The following is a 21,110-nucleotide window of genomic DNA, read 5'->3' as shown; positions in this document are numbered from 1 at the left end:
GGGGATCGTTGTCCCTAAACCTGGACGGTTGTTGCTAACATGTGCTAATGAGACTAGAATGAAGTTGTATACAACAGCCAACTTTCCAGGACATAGACATGTCTAATATGGGCAGACAACTTAAGTTCTTGTTTCTCTAACTGCAATTAACAGTAGCTTGTATCTCTAACTGCAATTAACAGTAGCTATTACAGTGAAAAAATAGCAAGCTATTGTTTGAGGAGAGTGCACAACAACAAAAAACTGGTTTGATACATTCACCTCTGAAGGTAAATAATGTACTTTACAGTCAGTAATCTTGCTCTGATTTGTCATCCTGAGGGTCTCAGAGATAAAAATGTAGCATAATTTTGTTTGATAAAATCCATTTGTATGTTCAAATGTAGGAACTGGGGTCTACCGTTTGACCCCACTGCGGTCTCTGGCTCCACACCCACCCCACCATCTAGATGTGTGACAGTGAGTGTATAAGCTAATGATCCATCATCTATGTCATTCCTGGGAGTGTGTAAACTTTTTTATTACCATAGCATTTTTGTATGTTCTCAATCTCTATAGTTATGTACTTAAATGTATCAAATGACCAATTCGGCATATTTGGGCAAACTCCTGACAGACTTGATACAAAATATTGTGCAGGAATGTAATTCTAAATTACACCTAGACTCATATCTTAAAGTATTGCCTTTCTCTTACATTTCAAAGATGGAACAACATTTTTTATAGAAAATGCATGTTTTTTTTTAGTTTGTATGATCTTTTACCAGATCTAATGTGTTATATTCTCCTACATTAATTTCACATTCCCACAAACATCCAAGTGTTTCCTTTCAAATGGTATAAATAATATGCATATCATTGCTTCAGGTCCAGAACTACAGGTAGTTAGATTTGGGTTTGTCATTTTAGGTGAACATTTTTTTTTAAGTGTCCAACCCTTAAGAAGCTAGCCAACATTAGTTAGCTATTGAGGTGGCTAGCTAACTAGCTAAATTCCCGAACAAACATATTCTCGTTAGCACCACATCCACAGGATTTGTTTGCTTATCAAACATCCCTTTGACAACGCTCAAGTACATCCTTAATTATGCCTCAATAACTTTATCACTCGACTCGCTCTCTCCTGGCCCGGGTTATACCTCACTGGTTCACAGTGGCGGGAAAACTGCGTAATATTTTCGAGAATATATTTAATATTATTGCATTTTAAATAAATATTCTGTTAATAATGTTGGCTGTCGACTAGAGAGTAAAGTCAATCAGAAACATTGTTAACCTTTTTTTTAATTTTTTTATGTTTTTTAATTACAGTACCTCAGCCACAGCAGTAGATGGCAGCACTGAATCTTACTCATATATTTATTCCCGTACCCGGTCCATCAAGACGGCAAAGAACTTGCGGAGATTCAGCGCCTACTTAACGAGGAACGATTGACCACGTATTTGTACTGTTTTTGGCTTGAGTTTATCACTTGTATAACAGATCAGTGAATTTGTGCAAACGCCAGCACTGAGAACTACGTCTGACATCCGGGTTGTGAAATGATGCTGCTCCGGCAGTAAAATAAGCTTTGCTACGTGTAATTTGGGGTGAAAATGGCTGATAGGAAAACCAATAATGTGCCGAATTCCAGCGCAAATCTACTGTTTTCTGCGGCACCGGAGTTCAACTTCAATTTACCTGTCATACCTGTCAGCCAGGCCAGTGGTCCAGCGGTGTTATCAGGAGGTAAGATAACGCTAAGCCAGGCACAGCAGGGCCCCTAGGAATTCAATGACTAACATGACAGCTAGCTAGCCAACTAACTACTGGTTAGTTAGCTGTCAACTAGCCCTTGATCATGCTTTACTCTCAGTTACATTACTCATAAGAGTCATTGGACAAAGGTGTCTTTTGCAGGAATGGTTTGTTAGATCCCGACGCTCGCTCTGAACATGCATCGCTGGCGGTATAGTTTTGGAACTTTATCGTTCAAATAAGCTATATATATTAACTTGATACACACCTTGATAGGGTTAGGGGTAGTGTTCCCACACGGCCTTATCTCCATGTTACAACGTTTGTTTACGGAAAAAGAGAACACCTGTGCTAATTAGCTATCTAGCATGTTCTGAACACCTGTGTGTAACCTTAACCCTGGTGTAGCGTAAGTGTCGTTTCGTTGGATGGAGGCGCCCATAACTGTATTGATCTGTGCAAAACTGGTACAGTAAGTGTATATTTTTATTTATTTAAAGGATTCTTTCTCGCTGATTATTGACGTTTCGAAACGTTCAAACACAGCATGGGGATTGTAGTTCACATGACGTGAGACAAAGAAATCTGTAGCATTGGGCAAAGCAGTGGTTGATTGTAGGGGTGCCCATGGGGCTGGGGATCAGACATGGCCCGGGCAGGTTTCAAGGGTTAGAGTAGTGCAGAAGTTGTTATATGCTGAGGCAGTGAAGAAAGTAGGTAGGTCAAGGGGCGGCAGGGTAGCCTAGTGGTTAGAGCGTTCAAATCCCCGAGCTGGCAAAGGTACACATCTGTTCTTTCCCTGAACAGGCAGTTAACCCACTGTTCCTAGGCCGTCATTGAAAATAAGAATTTGTTCTGACTTGCCTAGTTAAATAAAGGTTAAACAAAAAAAAAAAGGATGAGGGATCTTGAGAGGAGTGGTGTGAGTAGTAGATATGTACCACTACAGAGGGATAGGCCAACAAGTGATATGTTTCAGTAAGATTGGATTTTTTGCATTTATAGAAATGGTTATCAACTGTACTGCAGAGATGGAACCTAAGTTGTAGAAAACTGAAGCAGCTGCCGAGAGGTATTTGTGTGTGTTAAGTGGTGGTGTTACATCCTTTCAGGTTGACCAGAGGTAGTACTAAATAGATATAAATAGTGGTTCTTTTTTATTATTATAAAAATAAATGTGTAGTGTTAGATGGTAGGGTATTTGCTTGAAAAATAAACAAAGTATAAGGGAGTTGTACTCCAGTCTAGTAGGTGGCGGTAATGCAACATTTATTGGATGCCAACTGCCGTTAAACCTCATCGAAGAAGTAGTAGTTCACATGTAGCAGTAGTCGGCTGCGAAGCTGGCTGAGAACTGTTGGTAGAATGCCGTCTAGAGTTTGAGAGCTAGCTGTCCACAAGCCCATTACACATTTTAAACGTGTAGATAAATCTCTGCAATGTATTAGATATCAGGACATTTCTTTGGGAATTGTTTTAATAGCTTGGTAAATAAGAAGAATAACAGTTGCTACAGCTAAGCTGAGGGACGCTTAGCTCTCAAAGGAGAGATTGTTTTCATCTCTACATGTATTTGTGAAACGTATTGACATGTTGGATAATAATTTATTACATTTCTATAGCACTTTTTGTAGAATCTCAGTGCTTCAAGAGCAAAAAAACAAACAAGCAATATGTCATGATGGGTCAACCAGTAGTGGCCAAATCTTTGAAAGCTGCATCCTCCGAAGATGGAGAGGGTCTGTTCATGGCTTGAACTGAAGCATAGAGAGGCAGCCTTGAGGTACTATGCCCCCAGCATCTGGAATAGCCTACCAGAAAAACCTATGGTGAGCTGAAACTGTGGACTTATCTTAAAACACACCTTTTTAGCTTTCTTTCCATAGGTTGCTTTTTAGTCATTCAGTTTTTGTTATTCTTTAGTTTTGTATCCTCTAATGCTTGTTGTGTAGTAAATATTCATTTGTTTTTATTTGTATTTTTCCTGTGAAGCACATTGCATGGCATTCGATGTCTGAAATGTGCTGTAGAAATAAAGCTTGATTTGAGCGGAGAGAGCTGGACAGAGGATGGTAGATGATGATGGAGTCTGCTGATGATCTTGTAGAGGGCAAGTCTGGGAACCAGCCTAAGTCTTACAGTTACTGGACTTCTCTTCCACTCTGTGTAGCACCACTTGGGTGACGCCTCAGCAGCTCTGGGCGCCAGAAAGGTCCCCACATAAAGTTCAGAATAGTAGTCAGTCGTCCTCTTTACAAGTCCTCTCACTCAGCAATGCTGTATTCCTCTATCTCCCATTCATCTCATGCTTTATGCCACTACTCAAATGATGTTCCCAAAAGATCAGGTGAAACAAAAAAGATGGTACTGTGTCCAGATGCATTTTTCAAACAAAAGCTAGCTAGCCAAGCCCAAAAGTATTAACCTGTCAGTCAATCTGCAGAGCCGTGGCTCAAAAACGGCAGATGTATGCAATAAAAACGAAACGTTATCAAAAACAAAAGAGCGCATGAAAAAACAAAAAAATATATACACATTTACAGGAGCTCTGTGCACCGAGCTGTTTGTTTAAACTACTAGCACACAGCTCAGACACAGCGCATACCCCACAAGACATGCGACCAGTGGTCTCTTCACAGACCCCAAGTCCAGAAAAGACAATGGGAGGCGCACAGTACTACATGAAACTCTATTCCACATCAAGTAACTAACTCATGCAAGTCGCAAAATCAGATTTAAAAAACATATAAAGATACACCTTACATGGTGTCACTACCATGGCAGGAAAATACCATGGTATTTACACCAGTACCATGGTATTTACCTGCTAAAAAATAAGGCCATTTTTTTTTATTGTACTAGCTACCATGGTACCCAAATTAACCATGGTAGTACAAAGAAAAAAATACCATGGTTTTGTATTAGCAGCATGTAGTAAAACATGTAAGCATGGTAGTTGTTTACATTGTATGATGAGGGCCTGTGTCCCACCGTTTTTTGGTTAAGTGACCAAAAGCATAGTAATTTATGGTACTCATAATGCAATGTTGACTACTTGCTCTGCAATGTTAAAGTATAGGCCTAGTACCCTCTTAAACCCCTTTTTAGTTCAAACTGAAAAACCCCAACACACATGATGTAGTGCACCCTCTTAAACCTTGGGACCTGGGTAGGGTGAGAAGAATGGAGTCTGAAACCTTGAAGATTTAAAATTAGTTAGTTTATCTGGTGCATCTTCAATACAGTTTTCAGTTCTCTCTCTCTCTCTCTCTCTCATTCAACTGACTTGGCTAATCTTATACAATTCTAAATAGCCAACATACAAAAAAATAGCCAACCTCCACCAAATTTCACAGTGGGTGTGAGACACTGTGGCTTGTAGGCCTCTCCAGGTCTCGCACCCACTGTGAAATTTGGTAGAGGATCAGTGATGATCTGGGGGTGCTTCAGCAAGGCAGATTTGTCTTTGTGAAGGAAGCATGAATCAAGCCACGTACAAGGTTGTCCTGGAAGAAATCTTGCTTCCTTCTGCTCTGGCAATGTTCCCCAACTCTGAGGATTGTTTTTTCCAGCAGCACAATGCTCCATGCCACACAGCCAGGTCAATCAAGGTGTGGATGGAGGACCACCAGATCAAGACCCTGTCATGGCCAGCCCAGTCTCCAGATCTGAACTAGAGGTTGACCGATTATGATTTTTCAACGCCGATACCGATTATTGGAGGACCAAAAAATGTTTCTTTGTAATAATGACAATTACAACAATACTGAATGAACACTTATTTTGTTTAATATAATACATCAATAAAATCAATTTAGCCTCGAATAAATAATGAAACATGCTCAATTTGGTTTAAATATTGCAAAAACAAAGTGTTGGAGAAGAAAGTAAAAGTACAATATGTGCCATGTAAGAAAGCTAACGTTTAAGTTCCTTGCTCAGAACATGAGAACATATGAAAGCTGGTGGTTCCTTTTAACATGAGTCTTCAATATTCCCAGGTTAGAAGTTTTAGGTTGTAGTTATTATAGGACTATTTCCCTCTATACCATTTGTATTTCATTAACCTTTGACTATTGGATGTTCTTATAGGCACTTTAGTATTGCCGGTGTAACAGTATAGCTCGCCCCTACCTGGGCTCGAACCAGGAACACCACTACAACAGCCACCCTCGAAGCAGCGTTACCCATGCAGAGCAAGGGAAACAACTACTCCAAGGCTCAGAGCGAGTGATCTTTGAAACGCTATTAGCGTGCACTAACTAGCTAGAAATTTCACTTCGGTTACACCAGCCTCATCTCGGGAGTTGATAGGCTTGAAGTCATAAACAGCACAATGCTTGACGCACAATGAAGAGCTGCTGGCAAAACGCAAAGAAAGTGCTGTTTGAATGAATGTTTACTCGCCTGCTTCTGCCTATATTGATTTCTGAACATTTCCTAAGTTAAAACATCAGTATTGTGTTGTTTAAAAATGAATATGAACTTATTTGCTTTGCATTTTTTGAGGTCTGACAACACTATTTTTTGTTATTTTGACCAGTTGTCATTTTCTGCAAATAAATGCTCTAAATGACAATATTTTTATTTGGAAGAAATGTTGTCAGTAGTTTTATAGTATAAAACAGAAATGTTCATTTTACCCAAACACATACCTTTCAATAGTAAAACCAGAGAAACGGATCATTTTGCAGTATTGACTCAGTGTTGGTGCTAGCAAATTGTGAGACCAGTTATCAAAACGCCTCGATATAACAGAATTTAGTTTAGCGTTCCTCAGCTATCTATAGCTTTGTCAGGTCAACAGAACTGTCGTATCAACAGAACCCTTGTTGGTCTGTAGTTAGTTAGTCAGTTGAGTTTCTCAAAGGGTGGAATTCACATTGGATTGTTGACATTGCGCACATTTAGAATGAATGTACTGTTCAAATCTACTGCAGTAACTCAGTTGCTCAAATGTTCTGTTGTTTTTCCAAGATGATACTGCAGATGTCGGAGAAGAAGACAGCTTTCTTGGCCAGGCCTCTGGAAATGCCCCAGCACCATCAACGTTTAGCTACTTCTCCAGTCCCGTGAACAGTAGTGACCCATTTGCCTCCATCGGTCATCAGCCGGCATGTCCACCACCAGCGTCACTCTCAGTATCCCTCGCGACATCGGGACCAACCTCTGTTCCCAGTGTTGCCAGCATGGCCCCAACACCCCCTATCCCACTAATCAACTCCAACCCTGCTGTGCCACAGCCATTTGCCACTGGCGTTCATCAGAACCCCATGGGAAGCTACACTCCTCCCCCTAGCACAGTGACCCCACCCCCTCCACAAGCCCCCGATCAGAGTTATAATCCGTACCGTCACACACCCCTCAGCAGCAGAGCCAAACCATATGTGCCAGCTCCAGAGGTCCAGTCGCTATTCCATCCACCACTGCAGCAAAATCCGTACACTATGGGCTCTCCAGCTCCAACATTCCAATCGGCACCCTCCACATTCACAAAGGTAAACAACAACTCCACTCTGATAGGGTGTTAGCATTCACTGGTTTCTCTTGCTATTTATTGCCTGACAATCAGGCTAATATATATGTCTTTACTCTCCCTTCAGCCCTCCCCCACCCAGATTCAAGGGCCTCCCCCTATGGCCCAACATGCCGTCATGGCTGGAGCACTGGTCCCAGCCAATCAAATGATGCAATACAACGTGTACGAGGCTGTTCAGCCTCACTGGTTCTTCTGCAAACAAGTGGAGTCCAAGAGCGCCTGGCTTCCCTTCAGTATCCTGGACTCCATTCAGCTGGAGGAGATCTATAATTCAGGTGAGATGAAGGATCTGATTTCTACTACATTAGAGCCATTCATAGTATCGTTATCCAAGTTGACTTTTCATCGCTCTCGTTTATTTAGGCCTGGCAATTTGTTAAAGCTGTCAGTGCAGCGACCATTTCAAAATGTTTTGAAACATTATCCGTTGCATGCCCTAATAAACACGACCCTAATTTATGCACACTCACAGAGACCTGGTCATCTCACGAGTCTGTCATTTTGTTTTGCTTTTCATAAAATTGTATGCCATGTCTCTCTTTTTGTCGTGAATCATTTCTTGTCGCACTGCATTTTCTGGTACGTAAAGCAAATATCTGTGAGAAACAGACAATAAAGAATAAAGACTACGTTTTTTTAATTCTCCTCTAGTGCAACCGGACCCTGAGAACGTGATTGTGTGCACAGACGGCGGGCGCTACGACGTGCAGCTCTATGACCGCATACGAACAGCTGTATTCTGGGAGGAGGAACCTACAGAGGTGCGGCGCTGCACCTGGTTCTACAAGGGAGACTCAGACAGCCGCTTCATCCCCTACTCAGAGGAGTTCAGCGAGAAGCTAGAGGTTTGTCGCATCGTAAAAAAAAAACAGGACCTTGTATGGACCAGGGTCATGTTCACTAGGCCACGCAATGAAGGAAAACAGTCATAAAAAGGGATGTACTTCTGAAAATGCCTGTGTTTGTTTTCCATTGCAAAAGTTTTCCTATGTTTTACTAGTGTGCCCTAATGAACAATACCCAGGTTTTGTCTCACTGTTACGTAAATTATAATACAACTGACCATGTGGTGTTTTGGGTTTTAGCCCTGAGAGTGGACTGATAGGTGAATGTAATGTCTGAGCTTTGTTTGATTGGCTGTCTTCTCTATGTAGGGAGAATATAAGAAAGCTGTGTCAACCAATCAATGGCACCGTCGGCTGGAGTTCCCATCAGGGGAAACCATTGTCATGCACAATCCAAAGGTATGTTGGTAGGCCTTAATTTTACGGTGCAGAATTACCAAGTGTTTACTAAAATTACATGATAATCACAAAGTAGTAACTTATCCATAACTTGTTTTTGTTTTTTTGGAATTCATTACAACAAGCACCATTGGGTACCAGTTAGTTACCAATTGTGAACACTGATCAAGACTGTAAGGAAAAATAACATCATGGTTTTGAGTGGACTTTGTTTGCAGACCCAGACATGACTGTGTTTCTAGTTTGTGAAAATGCCTTTTTATGTCTTTCAACAGGTGATAGTACAATTCCAGCCCTCCGACATGCCAGATGAGTGGGGTACGACCCAGGATGGACAGACCAGACCCAGGGTGGTCAAGAGGGGCATCGATGATGACCATGACGAAGTTCCTGATGGGGAGCTCCCTCAGGTGGATCACTTGGTGTTCATGGTGCATGGCATCGGTCCAGTCTGTGATCTGAGGTTCAGGAGCATGGTGGAGTGTGGTATGTGTGATTTCTCCATATAGCCTCTATATTTCCCAGAGCTATAATAATATTGTAAAATGGATGTGCTTGTTTATGTGCTGATTGGTATATGTCATGGTATGTTCTTCCTGTTATGTTTATGCCCAGCAATAATGAATAGCGTTTATTGAATGTCATTGTGTTGAATATCCATTTAGTACTCCATACTAACCCAGATAGAGTATTAAAAATGTGTGTTCCTTGTGTTCACAGTGGATGACTTCCGGACTGTATCGCTGAAGCTGCTGCAGAGTCACTTTAAGAAGGCGCAGGACGAGCGTGTCATCAGCCGAGTGGAGTTCCTTCCTGTTCAGTGGCACACGGCCCTGCATGGGGATGCCACAGGGGTGGACAAGTGAGGAGACACTAATAGAATTTGAGGACGTTCATACACTTGGGAATAGGGCCTGTTCTTTGTGGGATAGGGAAATTATATTGTAACACAAAACATCTTTGCTGACCTGAGTGGCAAGCTTGTACAAATGGCTGTGTCACAGAATATTACTGTCAAAACCTTGCTTCCTTTATCCTCATTTCCTCAATTTCTCTCAGAGTTCATTGGAGGAAGAGGTCCAAGGGAGGGACCTTAGATCCTCTCCTCCAATGTGCCTTGAGAGGAATTGAGGAAACAATTATGGAGGAAGCAAGGATTTGGTGTCAATCAATTTCCAACTGTTTTAGGAGGATAAAGAAGATCACCCTGCCCAGCACAGGTCGTCTGCGTCACTTCACTAACGAGACCCTCCTAGATGTGCTGTTCTACAACAGCCCCACCTACTGCCAGACCATCATGGACACAGTCGCCCTGGAGATTAACAGGATCTATGCCCTGTTCTTGCAGCGGAACCCAGACTTCAAAGGAGGCATTTCAGTTTCCGGACATAGTTTAGGTACAAACACCCAAATACCAAGGGACACTTTTCCAGACCCAGATAAAGCCTAGTCCTGGATTAAAAACCTTTTTGTGCTTTTTAGGTCAGGACTAGGTTTATGCTGTGTTTAGAGGGACTCAAAAAACGTCATACCAGTCGACATAACAGGACAAGAAAGAGGGTGACTGCAAAAGCAAGCTAGCACATTTGTATGCATTGCTATGGAGATTTCAGTAAGCAATCAGTGCAAATCAACATCCGGTAGAAAACAAAGCTGAGGCAGACGACAAAAGTTGAAAGATTTGAACTCTGGCGGCAAGTCCCATCTACCGTGGCAGCTGATGGAATTTACCATTGTGCCCTCATTGAAAACAATGACATCCGGTTTGCCGTCTGCCTCGTACCATCTAAACACAGCATTAAGAAAAGCATCCCCAAGTGTTCATACTTTTAGCTTAGTCATGTGAGAAAGATTTGGACAAACCGGTCTCTCTGAATGTTTGTTTGTAGGATCTCTCATACTTTTTGACTTGCTGTCAAACCAGAAGAATGGCTTACCTTTGCAAACCATGCCAACTGCTAATGGGGACACCAAACAGGTAGTGGGTCCATAACTATCCAAACATTGTTTATTTCTTTATTTAGGTGACACCAGAGAGTGCAACAATAACCTGGAGTTTCCCACTTCTTCTTAAAGCAGGTGGCATCCCCCGCTGTTGCTACTTCACCTGCTGCTGTAGAGGAGGAGCCTAAAGAGGAAGGGAAGGAGTTTGTCGATCTTTCTTCTGCTTTGGAACATCTGGGCCTGTCTGAGTACCAGAGCACTTTAGAACAGGAGAAGATTGACCTTGAATCTTTCGTAAGAACCCTCCTTGCTTGTCATGAACCCATACAGTTATTGCTATTTACTTTCAATACTTATCACACTATTAAAGAGACATTACACTCCAAAATAAAACGTTTGACAGATGTTTTCAGATCTCGAAAGTCTAGGTGAGTCACGCCATTGGTTGTGTAGATCCAGCTTTATGCCTAAATCAATCATGATACCTACCCCACAAATGAATGGAAAATATAATTTACTATGCTTATCTTTACATTTTTGATTGTGGCTATAAGGATATAGCTATATGGATATAGCTGGATCTACAAAACAAATTGGTATGGCCTTATCTGAACAGAACCACATATGAGGTCTGAAAATAACTGACTTTTGAGTGAAATGTCCCAGGAACCGAAATTAAAGGATTCAATTATATTGCAATGACTCCCTAGACCATATCATAGAGTCAGTGGTTGCAATCAAATTTCCTCTCTCCTATATTCTGATAGCTTATGTGCACAGTTGAGGACCTGAAAGAGATGAGCATTCCATTGGGGCCAAGGAAGAAAATAGCCAAGTTTGTCAAAGAAAGAGCAATTAAGCAGGTGATCATTTAATTGTCTTTTTCGCTCAGACACCAGTGTTGTGTTCAATAGGAAGAATGTTTTGAAACGGGGCGGCGCTACCTGAACTTAGAATACAAAGTTCTGTTTTCTATTGCTAAACGTTTCACTACAGTGTGCCCTACTGAACACAATCCAGTGATGGTTAAAACAGTGACAACTTAACATAATTGTGTGTTCATGTGCCTTCAACTTCGGACTCCTTTTGTCAGGTAGCACAAGAGAAGAAGGCAGCAGAAGTTAAAGTGGCCAGTCAAGAGGTTGTCCCTGCCCAATCAATCGAGCCCCTCCCAGGGCCAGGCACCACTAAGCTTCCTGTTGGCGGGGCTTACTCCTCTGTCCATGTGGATTACAACTACTTTGATGTTGGCACTGGGCAGGTAAACCTAAACCTCTGTCAGGATTCAATCAGATCAGCGGTGTCGAAGGTGTAACTGCGTTAGAGCTGTCAAATCCTCAAGCGGCTCCTGGTGTTACGTATTGCAGACATTGCCATTGGATGCACCAAGATGCATTAATAGAAATAATCTACAGCCTTTCTGTAATGTCATGCATAAGCATACATTTTCATTAGGACACATCTTTTTCCCTCAAAACATTACATTTTTTATTTAACCCTTATTTATCCAGGAAGTCCAATTGAGGTCAGAAGACCTCTTTCCCAAGGGATACCTGGCCATGAAAACAATTGTGGTGTATGTGTGGATCTAAAGTACACTGAACAAAAATATGAACGCAACATGATAAGTGTTTCATTAACTAAAATAAAAGATCCCAGAAATGTTCCATACCCACAAAAATAGAATTTTCTCAAATTTTGTGCATACATTTGTTTACATCCCTGTTAATGAGCGTTTCTCCTTTGCCAAGATAATCCATCCACCTGACCCATGTGGCATATCAAGAAGCTGATTAAACAGCATTACATTGAGGGGGCGTGCAATTGGCATGCTAACTGCAGGAATGTCCACCAGAGCTGTTGCCAGATAATTGAATGTTAATTTCTCTACCATAAGCTGCCTCCAACGTTGTTTTAGAGAATTTGGCAGTACGGCCAATTGGCCTCACAACCGCAGACCACGTGTAACCCCACCAGCCCAGGACCTCCGGCTTCTTCACCGGCAGGATCGTCTGAGACCAGCCACCCGGACAGCTGATGAAACTGAGGATGTCATGTGGGCGAGCAGTTTGCTGATGTCAACATTGTGGCGGTGGGGTTATGGAATGGGCAGGCATAAGCTACGGACAACGAACACAATTGCATTTTATCGATGGCAATTTAAATGCACAGCGATACCATGACGGGATCCTAAGTCCATTGTCGTGCCATTCATCTGCTGCCATCACCTCATGTTTCAGCATGATAATGAAAAGGGAAAGGGGGGATACGTAGTCAGTTGTACAACTGAATGCCTTCAACTGAAATGTCTTTTGCATTTAACTCTGAATCAGAGAGGTGCGGGGGGCTGCCTTAATCGACATCCACGTCTTCGGCGCCCAGGGAACAGTGGGTTAACTGCCTTGATCAGGGGCAGAAAGACAGATTTTTACCTTGTCAGCTCGGGGATTCCATCCAACAACCTGGAAGCTGAAAATGTCCCAGTTCTTCCATGTTCAGCATGCTCACCAGACATGTCACCCATTGAGCATATTTGGGATGCTCTTGATCAACATGTACGACAGCGTGTTCCAGTTCCCGCCAATATCCTGCAACTTCGCACAGCCATTGATGAAGAGTGGGACAACATTGCAGAGGCCACAATCAACAGCCTGATCAACTCTATGCGAAGGAGATGTTGCGCTGCATGAGGCAAATGGTGGTCACCAGATACAGACTGGTTTTCTGATCCACGCCCCTTTTTTTTTTTTTTAAGGTATCTGTGACCAAGAAATGCATATCTGTATTCATAGTCATGTAAAATCCATAGATTAAGGCCTAATTCATTTATTTACATTTATTGATTTCCTTATATGAACTAACTCAGTAGAATCTTTGAAATTGTTGGATGTCGGTTTTATATTTTTGTTCAGTGTAGTTATCTAAAAGCACTGTCTTGTCTGGTTTTGGTGTTCTGCTCCATAGGTGTCTGTTGTGTACCACACTCTGGACTTTGAACCGGTGAATTTCTTTGCCCTGGGATCTCCCTTAGGGATGTTCCTCACAGTGCGAGGGCTGAAGAAGATCGAGGAGAACTACCAGCTACCCACCTGCAAGGGATTCTTCAACATTTACCATCCGGTTAGCCAGTCTTTCTCAGACATATCTTTCCTGGAGTATGGGTGTGCATGCAGATGACATACTGTATGTGATAGGATTGTCACTGTTAGCTATAAAGCACTTTGACAACTGTTTACATAAATGACTTCATAAATACATTTGAGCTGTGACATGGTTAATGCCAATGTGTTTCATTAAAGTACATCAGAGTAGCAAATACTGTACATTCATTCATATGCAAGGGTGTAATCAAATAGTTTTATTTTTAGTTCTAAATGTTAAAATATCTGATTGCTCTTTGTTTGTTTTAGCTGGACCCAGTTGCTTACAGGATTGAGCCCATGATCTTGCCAGACTTGGACTTGAAACCTGTTCTGATTCCACATCACAAAGGGAGGAAGAGGCTGCATCTTGGTATGGAACTACTGGCTATTTTATCCTCTGATTTATTTTCTATTTCTTAGCCTACCATTGTCAACCATTGGTTCCCAAGTGTAATTTGTTTTAGAATAATGACTGTGAGGGGTTTACATGATGGATTGTTTGTGTATGGCAGAGCTGAAGGAGAGTCTGTCCCGCATGGGTTCGGACCTCAAGCACGGCTTCATCAGCTCCGTGAGGAGTGCCTGGCAGACCCTCAACGACTTTGCCCGCGCTCACACCACCAACGCCCAGCTGGCGGCCGAGCTTGCCATGGTGGCCAATCAGATCAAGGAGGAGGAGGAGAAGCATGCACGCAGCGATGGTGAACATAAGGGCACAGTGATTTAAATAAGTAATGAAATATTGGTATTTTGGTTTATTTGTATATAAAAATGTTAACTTGTAAATAATGTGGTTAGTCGCAGAACACAGGATAGTGGAGAGTCCTGAGCTGCTGAGAGAAGAGGAGGCCCAGATGAAAATAGGAATGCTGAACGGGGGAAACCGCATCGACTACGTCCTACAGGAGAAGCCCATCGAGAGCTTCAACGAGTACCTTTTCGCCCTGCAGAGTCACCTGTGCTACTGGTATGAAAATCGGTTCTGGCACTTTTACATCAAGGTGGAAATGGTGACTAATGTGCACTGTTGAATACTTTTAACGTGGGCCTTGGCTGGATCAGCCACTCGTATCATTCTGCCTCTTGGGCGCTCCACACAAGGTTATACTTGTGTGTGTGGTTGGTTGTAGCTTCTGTATGATTAAAAGTTAGCCAAGATTTAGCCATATAATGTTTTATTCTAAATAGCCACTAATGCCGATTTTTGAGTCTACTGTTGAATCTGTGGCTGAAACCCACTCCATGGCTTGGATTGTTTGTCTTCTCTACACAGCTGATCTATTTTAAGTTGATGTATTCTGTTTGAAAAATAATTCAGTCTGTAGTGATTTACTTGTGCCTTTCTTTTTGCAGGGAGTCTGAAGACACAGCCCTACTACTCCTAAAAGAGATTTACATGACCATGGGGATATACCCAGAACAGATTCTACACTGATGCAATAGATTGGTAGCCTGGTGGAACCAGCCTGGTTGCTACGTTTACCATTTTCTTTCACTGCACGTAAGTTAAATGGAATGGTGAACACAGCTATCAGGCTGGTTCCACCAGGTTGATTAGAGTGAATAATACACCTTTCTAAAACCCTCATACTGTTTATCTCCCCATCAGGTTTGGCCATGTAAATGCTTTTTAATTTTATATATGCTTCTATGCTTCTTGTTAATATTAATTTTCCTTTTGTATATTCTCATAGTCTATTGTATGAAGATGAATACGCTTGTAATATACCATTTGTCTTAAATTAACTAGACCAAATTAGTGGATTCCAAAACCACTTGTTTGAAATTACATTTTTATAGCCTAAATTCTAGAACTGGTGAGGTTTGCGTGCTGAACAATATGGAATCACCAAATGGAACATATACAAGAGAAATCACATAAAAACTGCAAATGAAATATTTACCTCCGTTTGTTATTTTGTTTAAAAATACTTGTGCAATAAACCATTTTACTTTCACATTACTTGACTTATTTTCAGTCTTCAGTGCTTTTATGTTGTATTTTTATTGCTGATTGTTAAAAACCGTATTAAATTGCACAAGTAGACTTCCACATATCCTCAAATCTGGGTCGAAATAGAAGACTGCTTTTACTTTCTGCTTCAAAAACCAGGGTTCCTCCATTACCTTAGTGTGCTTAAATATACAAAGGTTTGTGTAACTACTTTGGTGATGAGCGATTTAACCGGTTATTAAACAACTAATTGACAGACGTCATTTCAATTATTTGAATCTATATATATATTTTTTTTTTTAAATTGGTGAGCCCAACTCGCTGTTTCTGTAAATCATTCACGAGAGAAGTTAAGTGGAGAACTATATGGGACACTGGGCTGAAGGGAGTTGTAGTTTATATTAAGCAAATATTCAACATAGTTCAGCGTACAAACGTGATAATTAACAGCAATGACCATAATCCACTGTGCCGATTCTTTTCCGGCTCGTACAGAGATGGATACACTTTTATGCCTGCTATGTTCAGTTAGATACACACCGACCGCATAAGCCACCGGGTGAGAGAAATGTACACAACACGATGGGAACGAGGCATAGAGACGGTTTGTGAAAGTATGCGTTATCTACTTTGAAAAACTAGCAAAATTATTGCCCGACAGCGCTGCTGCATACTTGGGCAGGCTAGCGTAGCTAAATACGATGACTAAAGACAGCAACGTTACAGTATGGGGAGAATAGAGAACTCTATTTTAGGCTTTGTAATTTGCATTAAAATGAAATAATCATTTTTGTCATTATTTCAAAAATATTGAAATCGAAAAACGTGAATATTTTTTAAACGAACTAAAACCGAACCAACCTCAAAAAGCACAAATCAGGCAGCACTACTACTTGAATGGATTGGAGTGAAAAGAGGGTCAGTTAAGGTTTTCAGGAAATGATTGAAGTGTGACCCAATTAAAGGCACTTCCGGTTGGCACAGGAAGCTATAAGTAAACACATGTCTTTATTGACATAGCCACTTACAGAATCCTGAGTTTTAAGTCTTTAAGTTAAGAATTGACTGATCTACACAGGTTTGAATACAGTGATTTTCATAATGACAGGTTATGTGTTTCAAAACACTTTTAGGGTGAGCTAGCTTGATAGTTAACGTTTGCTTTAGTTTGCGCGCCAGCTCTGCAAATTCAGCAGGTGTGTGTGTGAAGGCTTCCAACAAAACTAATGACCTGCAGTGGATCAAACCATTGTGAGGCAAAGGGCGGGAGTCGCAATCTTTTGAAACTTAAAAACGCGCTATTAAGTGTCTATAATCAGCATAAGTGCTTTCATTGCGTTCATTCATATTATTGAAATTACATAGATATGTTTACAGTGATATATTGGGGGGGGAAATCATATTTTTCCCAGGATAGGGGGGTCGTGTCCCCCCCTGGGATTTCTGCCTATGCACGTGATATCTCCTCACTCACGTGGTTGATTGAAGAACTGATTTGTGTTGATGGCAATTACCATATAAATTCAAAGATGAAGAAGGAGGGATGACTAGAAACGATTCAGTTGACCGTTTTATGTGTGGATTAATTGTCGGAGTAGAGGAATTTGTGTAATTCAGGTAAAAAAATAACGCAATGTTTATATCACAGGACAAATTAGCTAGCGGGTTAACTCGCTAAATTGCCATACATGTTTCATGCTTTTCGGCCTGTCCCCAATTTAATGCCATTGGTCACATATTTTGTTTTGATATTTTAACCTGCTGGTATGTTTATAATGAACTTTATCTGTCGAAAATGGAAATTGTGAGGTTTGAGGTCTTGTGGTGGCTTACTACTTTGTCCCGCTCCGGGATGGTCTAGCAACCATCGCATTTTTGTCCATTTGGGATCCTGTGTATGCGGTAGATTTTTGCCGTGTTTGCGTCCACTTGGGAAATGGGAGATACGGGTCCGGAAAACTTTTTTTTTTTTTTTTTTTCTAGTGATTTGTTGACCGCTCGGTGTAATTGTAGGTCTCTTACGGTCCACTGCTTTTTGCCGCCCACTGGTCCACCCAGAACACGACTGTAATCCTGATATATTGAGGTAAGTGATGGGGTGATCCTGGAAATGAGTCACTAGTTCTGTGTGTAAATGGGCCCGTTTGATATTGTATAGAATGCTGTTTAAGTCTATTTTCTATTGTATACTGGGTTTCCCCAATGTAGTGTTTTTTGCTAAATGTGCAAGTGATTATATACATATATGACATTTGGAGTGTAGAGTGAAATGAAAGACAACCCCCCCTCTCCAAAAGTTGGGTCTGTGCTGTTGTGAGTTGAAAAGACTTGGATAAATTCATGATGAGAGGGGGTCAACTACCCCCTCTGCTGGGTAATCTAAGAAAGCAACTGGGGGAGGAAAGGGGGAGTGTACAGGGGGTTGGGGGGAAAAGAAGGGTGTGGTGTGGGTCCAAATTGTGGGTAGAGCCTATTCTAAATTTAGCTGCTCACACCAATTCTTAAAAATGAGGTCTGCTGTGGTTGTTGTTCAGTGTATCAGGTCTGTTGTGTGGAATTCATCATGTGGTATCTCCAAGAGAAATGGGCCATGTGTGGTGATGTAACCGTTAATGACTTTGAGGTTCCGTTTTCGATCTGGTGAAAGGAGGTGTGAGTAGTTAATAATGGGGATGTAAATAATTGCATTAGGGAAAAAGTGACTCTTGCTTCCTTGTGCATTGATGCATTCTGTTTGATGTTTTGTATGGGTCATTATCCATATTGTTTATGCCCACCGAGAGAACCACTATGCATGCTGGTGTCTAAATGAACCTCTGTTTTCTCCAGGACCTTTTTGAAATGGTCAAATGTTGCTCCAGGGTAACTCTCCACTTGTATGGGTTATGAAATGGAGGGATTCTATTAACATTTGAGTCTCCCAAGACTAGTATTGGTTTATTTCCCTTAAAATTCCAATCTGCCACCTTGCCATTTCGTGTAATACTTAAAGGCCCGTAGATGTCCTCCTAGGATCATAAATTAAACTGAGGTAAGCTCCAAGTTGCCTCTTTTTCTGGGTGGCAGTGCAGAAGTCGATGTGGTGAGAGATTCATTCAACCATAGTGTTGTTAAATATGAACATAAACGCCATATTGTGCATTTAAATGGTTTCATTGTTTTGTTAAAGGAAAGGAAAAACCTAAAAGAGGAAGTGCCAAACTAAAACCAAACAAACCATAAATATATAGAGTAGAAATAAATTATGAATAAAACCATGTTCTTCTCCATCCATTTTCCTGTCTGTTAAAACCCATTTTCTAATACAGGCCATTTGGTGTTATTGTCTGTAGGTTCTGGATCCACTCCCGTGCTGCCCACAGGTCCAGAGGCCCACAGGTCCAGCCTATATGTGACTGTAACCCTGATATGGTAAGGTGAGTGATGGGGTGCTCCTGGAAGTGGGTTATGAGTAAATTGTAGGTTGATGTGGGCACTTGGCCAATGCAAGTTCAAAACAGACAGTGTGACCCAATTAAAGGCACTTCCGGTTGGCACAGGAAGCTATACGTAAACACATATCTTGCTTGGGGTATTCTCTTACAGAATCCTGAGTTTAAAGTCTTTATGTTAAAAATTGACTGATCTAGACAGGGTTGAATGCAGTCATTTTCACATTTGCAGGTTATGTACATCAAAATACCTTTTGGGTGAATTTAACCACTTCCGGATGCTCCAGGATGCTTAGATTCGACACAGGTAGACCTCATAGTGGTCTGATGGACTGTCATAGAAGACAGGTTCATAAGGCATTCATAACCCACATAGGCTTCAGGTTGAATTTAGAGGTGCAGGCAATGTATTCCTATGGGGAGAGAAGTCAATGCAAACTGTTTGAAGTAAACACCTTCTTTTAACTGCTAAGGGTTAATGCCACACGGCCAAGGTTAGGCTTGCACGGATCGGGAGGATCTCAGGAACGTACCTGAGGTCGAATTGTGCTTCTCACCCTAGCAGTTCTCTCACTGTCACCCAAAACAAATGACATTTTGGGCCTACTTTTCTCATGGTCGCTGCGCTCAGACCGAGCGAGCTACGGGATATCTCGTTGAACTCTGCACGGCCTAGAGATTATGTTTATGCCCTTGCCTGCTCTCTGTGTCTTTCAGCACCACACCTTTTCACTCCATCCTTGCTGTGTGTGTGTGTGAGAGCTTTTCTTTGACATCTGCTGGCGGAAATTACTGATTTACAGTTTAGGAGGGTTACCTAGTCACACATGTGAAGTTTTGGAAAGATGTGACTTTTTTAACCCTTCAAAACAGACAGTGTGACCCAATTAAAGGCACTTCCGGTTGGCACAGGAAGCTATAAGTAAACACATGTCTTTATTGACATAGCCACTTACAGAATCCTGAGTTTTAAGTCTTTAAGTTAAGAATTGACTGATCTACACAGGTTTGAATACAGTGATTTTCATAATGACAGGTTATGTGTTTCAAAACACTTTTAGGGTGAGCTAGCTTGATAGTTAACGTTTGCTTTAGTTTGCGCGCCAGCTCTGCAAATTCAGCAGGTGTGTGTGAAGGCTTCCAACAAAACGAATGACCTGCAGTGGATCAAACCATTGTGAGGCAAAGGGCGGGAGTCGCAATCTTTTGAAACTTAAAAACGCGCTATTAAGTGTCTATAATCAGCATAAGTGCTTTCATTGCGTTCATTGATGGGGTGATCCTGGAAATGAGTCACTAGTTCTGTGTGTAAATGGGCCCGTTTAATATTGTATAGAATGCTGTTTAAGTCTATTTTCTATTGTATACTGGGTTTCCCCAATGTAGTGTTTTTTGCTAAATGTGCAAGTGATTATATACATATATGACATTTGGAGTGTAGAGTGAAATGAAAGACAACCCCCCCCTCTCCAAAAGTTGGGTCTGTGCTGTTGTGAGTTGAAAAGACTTGGATAAATTCATGATGAGAGGGGGTCAACTACCCCCTCTGCTGGGTAATCTAAGAAAGCAACTGGGGGAGGAAAGGGGGGAGTGTACAGGGGGTTGGGGGGAAAAGAAGGGTGTGGTGTGGGTCCAAATTGTGGGTAGAGCCTATTCTAAATTTAGCTGCTCACACCAATTCTTAAAAATGAGGTCTGCTGTGGTTGTTGTTCAGTGTATCAGGTCTGTTGTGTGGAATTCATCATGTGGTATCTCCAAGAGAAATGGGCCATGTGTGGTGATGTAACCGTTAATGACTTTGAGGTTCCGTTTTCGATCTGGTGAAAGGAGGTGTGAGTGGTTAATAATGGGGATGTAAATAATTGCATTAGGGAAAAAGTGACTCTTGCTTCCTTGTGCATTGATGCATTCTGTTTGATGTTTTGTATGGGTCATTATCCATATTGTTTATGCCCACCGAGAGAACCACTATGCATGCTGGTGTCTAAATGAACCTCTGTTTTCTCCAGGACCTTTTTGAAATGGTAAAATGTTGCTCCAGGGTAACTCTCCACTTGTATGGGTTATGGGTTATGAAATGGAGGGATTCTATTAACATTTGAGTCTCCCAAGACTAG

The 21,110-nt window shown here is 41.5% G+C and overlaps 1 protein-coding gene across 4 annotated transcripts; it reads left to right on the top strand.

Annotated features, from left to right (window-relative positions):
* Positions 1-1,378: 1,378 nt before the first annotated feature.
* On the top strand, positions 1,379-15,571 carry LOC110502268 (SEC23-interacting protein). 4 transcript variants are annotated; one of them, XM_021580171.2, is made up of 17 exons: positions 1,379-1,729; positions 6,716-7,236; positions 7,342-7,552; positions 7,929-8,122; positions 8,432-8,521; positions 8,797-9,007; positions 9,242-9,383; positions 9,710-9,918; positions 10,411-10,499; positions 10,601-10,759; positions 11,233-11,328; positions 11,559-11,726; positions 13,430-13,585; positions 13,876-13,978; positions 14,121-14,309; positions 14,407-14,575; positions 14,962-15,571. In XM_021580171.2, the coding sequence occupies exons 1-17, from the start codon at positions 1,597-1,599 to the stop codon at positions 15,041-15,043; spliced, it is 2,922 nt and encodes a 973-aa protein (XP_021435846.2). In that variant the 5' UTR covers positions 1,379-1,596; the 3' UTR covers positions 15,044-15,571. The 4 variants fall into 4 exon arrangements, with proteins under 4 accessions (XP_021435846.2, XP_021435845.2, XP_036815951.1 ...); XM_021580170.2 differs by having other exon boundaries at positions 1,380-1,729; positions 10,598-10,759; XM_036960056.1 differs by lacking the exon at positions 1,379-1,729 and adding an exon at positions 2,063-2,210 and having other exon boundaries at positions 10,598-10,759.
* Positions 15,572-21,110: the final 5,539 nt, after the last annotated feature.

Source organism: Oncorhynchus mykiss, chromosome 23 (assembly GCF_013265735.2).
Source record: "Oncorhynchus mykiss isolate Arlee chromosome 23, USDA_OmykA_1.1, whole genome shotgun sequence".
Classification (NCBI taxonomy): domain Eukaryota; kingdom Metazoa; phylum Chordata; class Actinopteri; order Salmoniformes; family Salmonidae; genus Oncorhynchus; species Oncorhynchus mykiss.
Note: the sequence above shows the minus strand (reverse complement) of the source record. Positions and strands in the feature narration are given on the sequence as shown.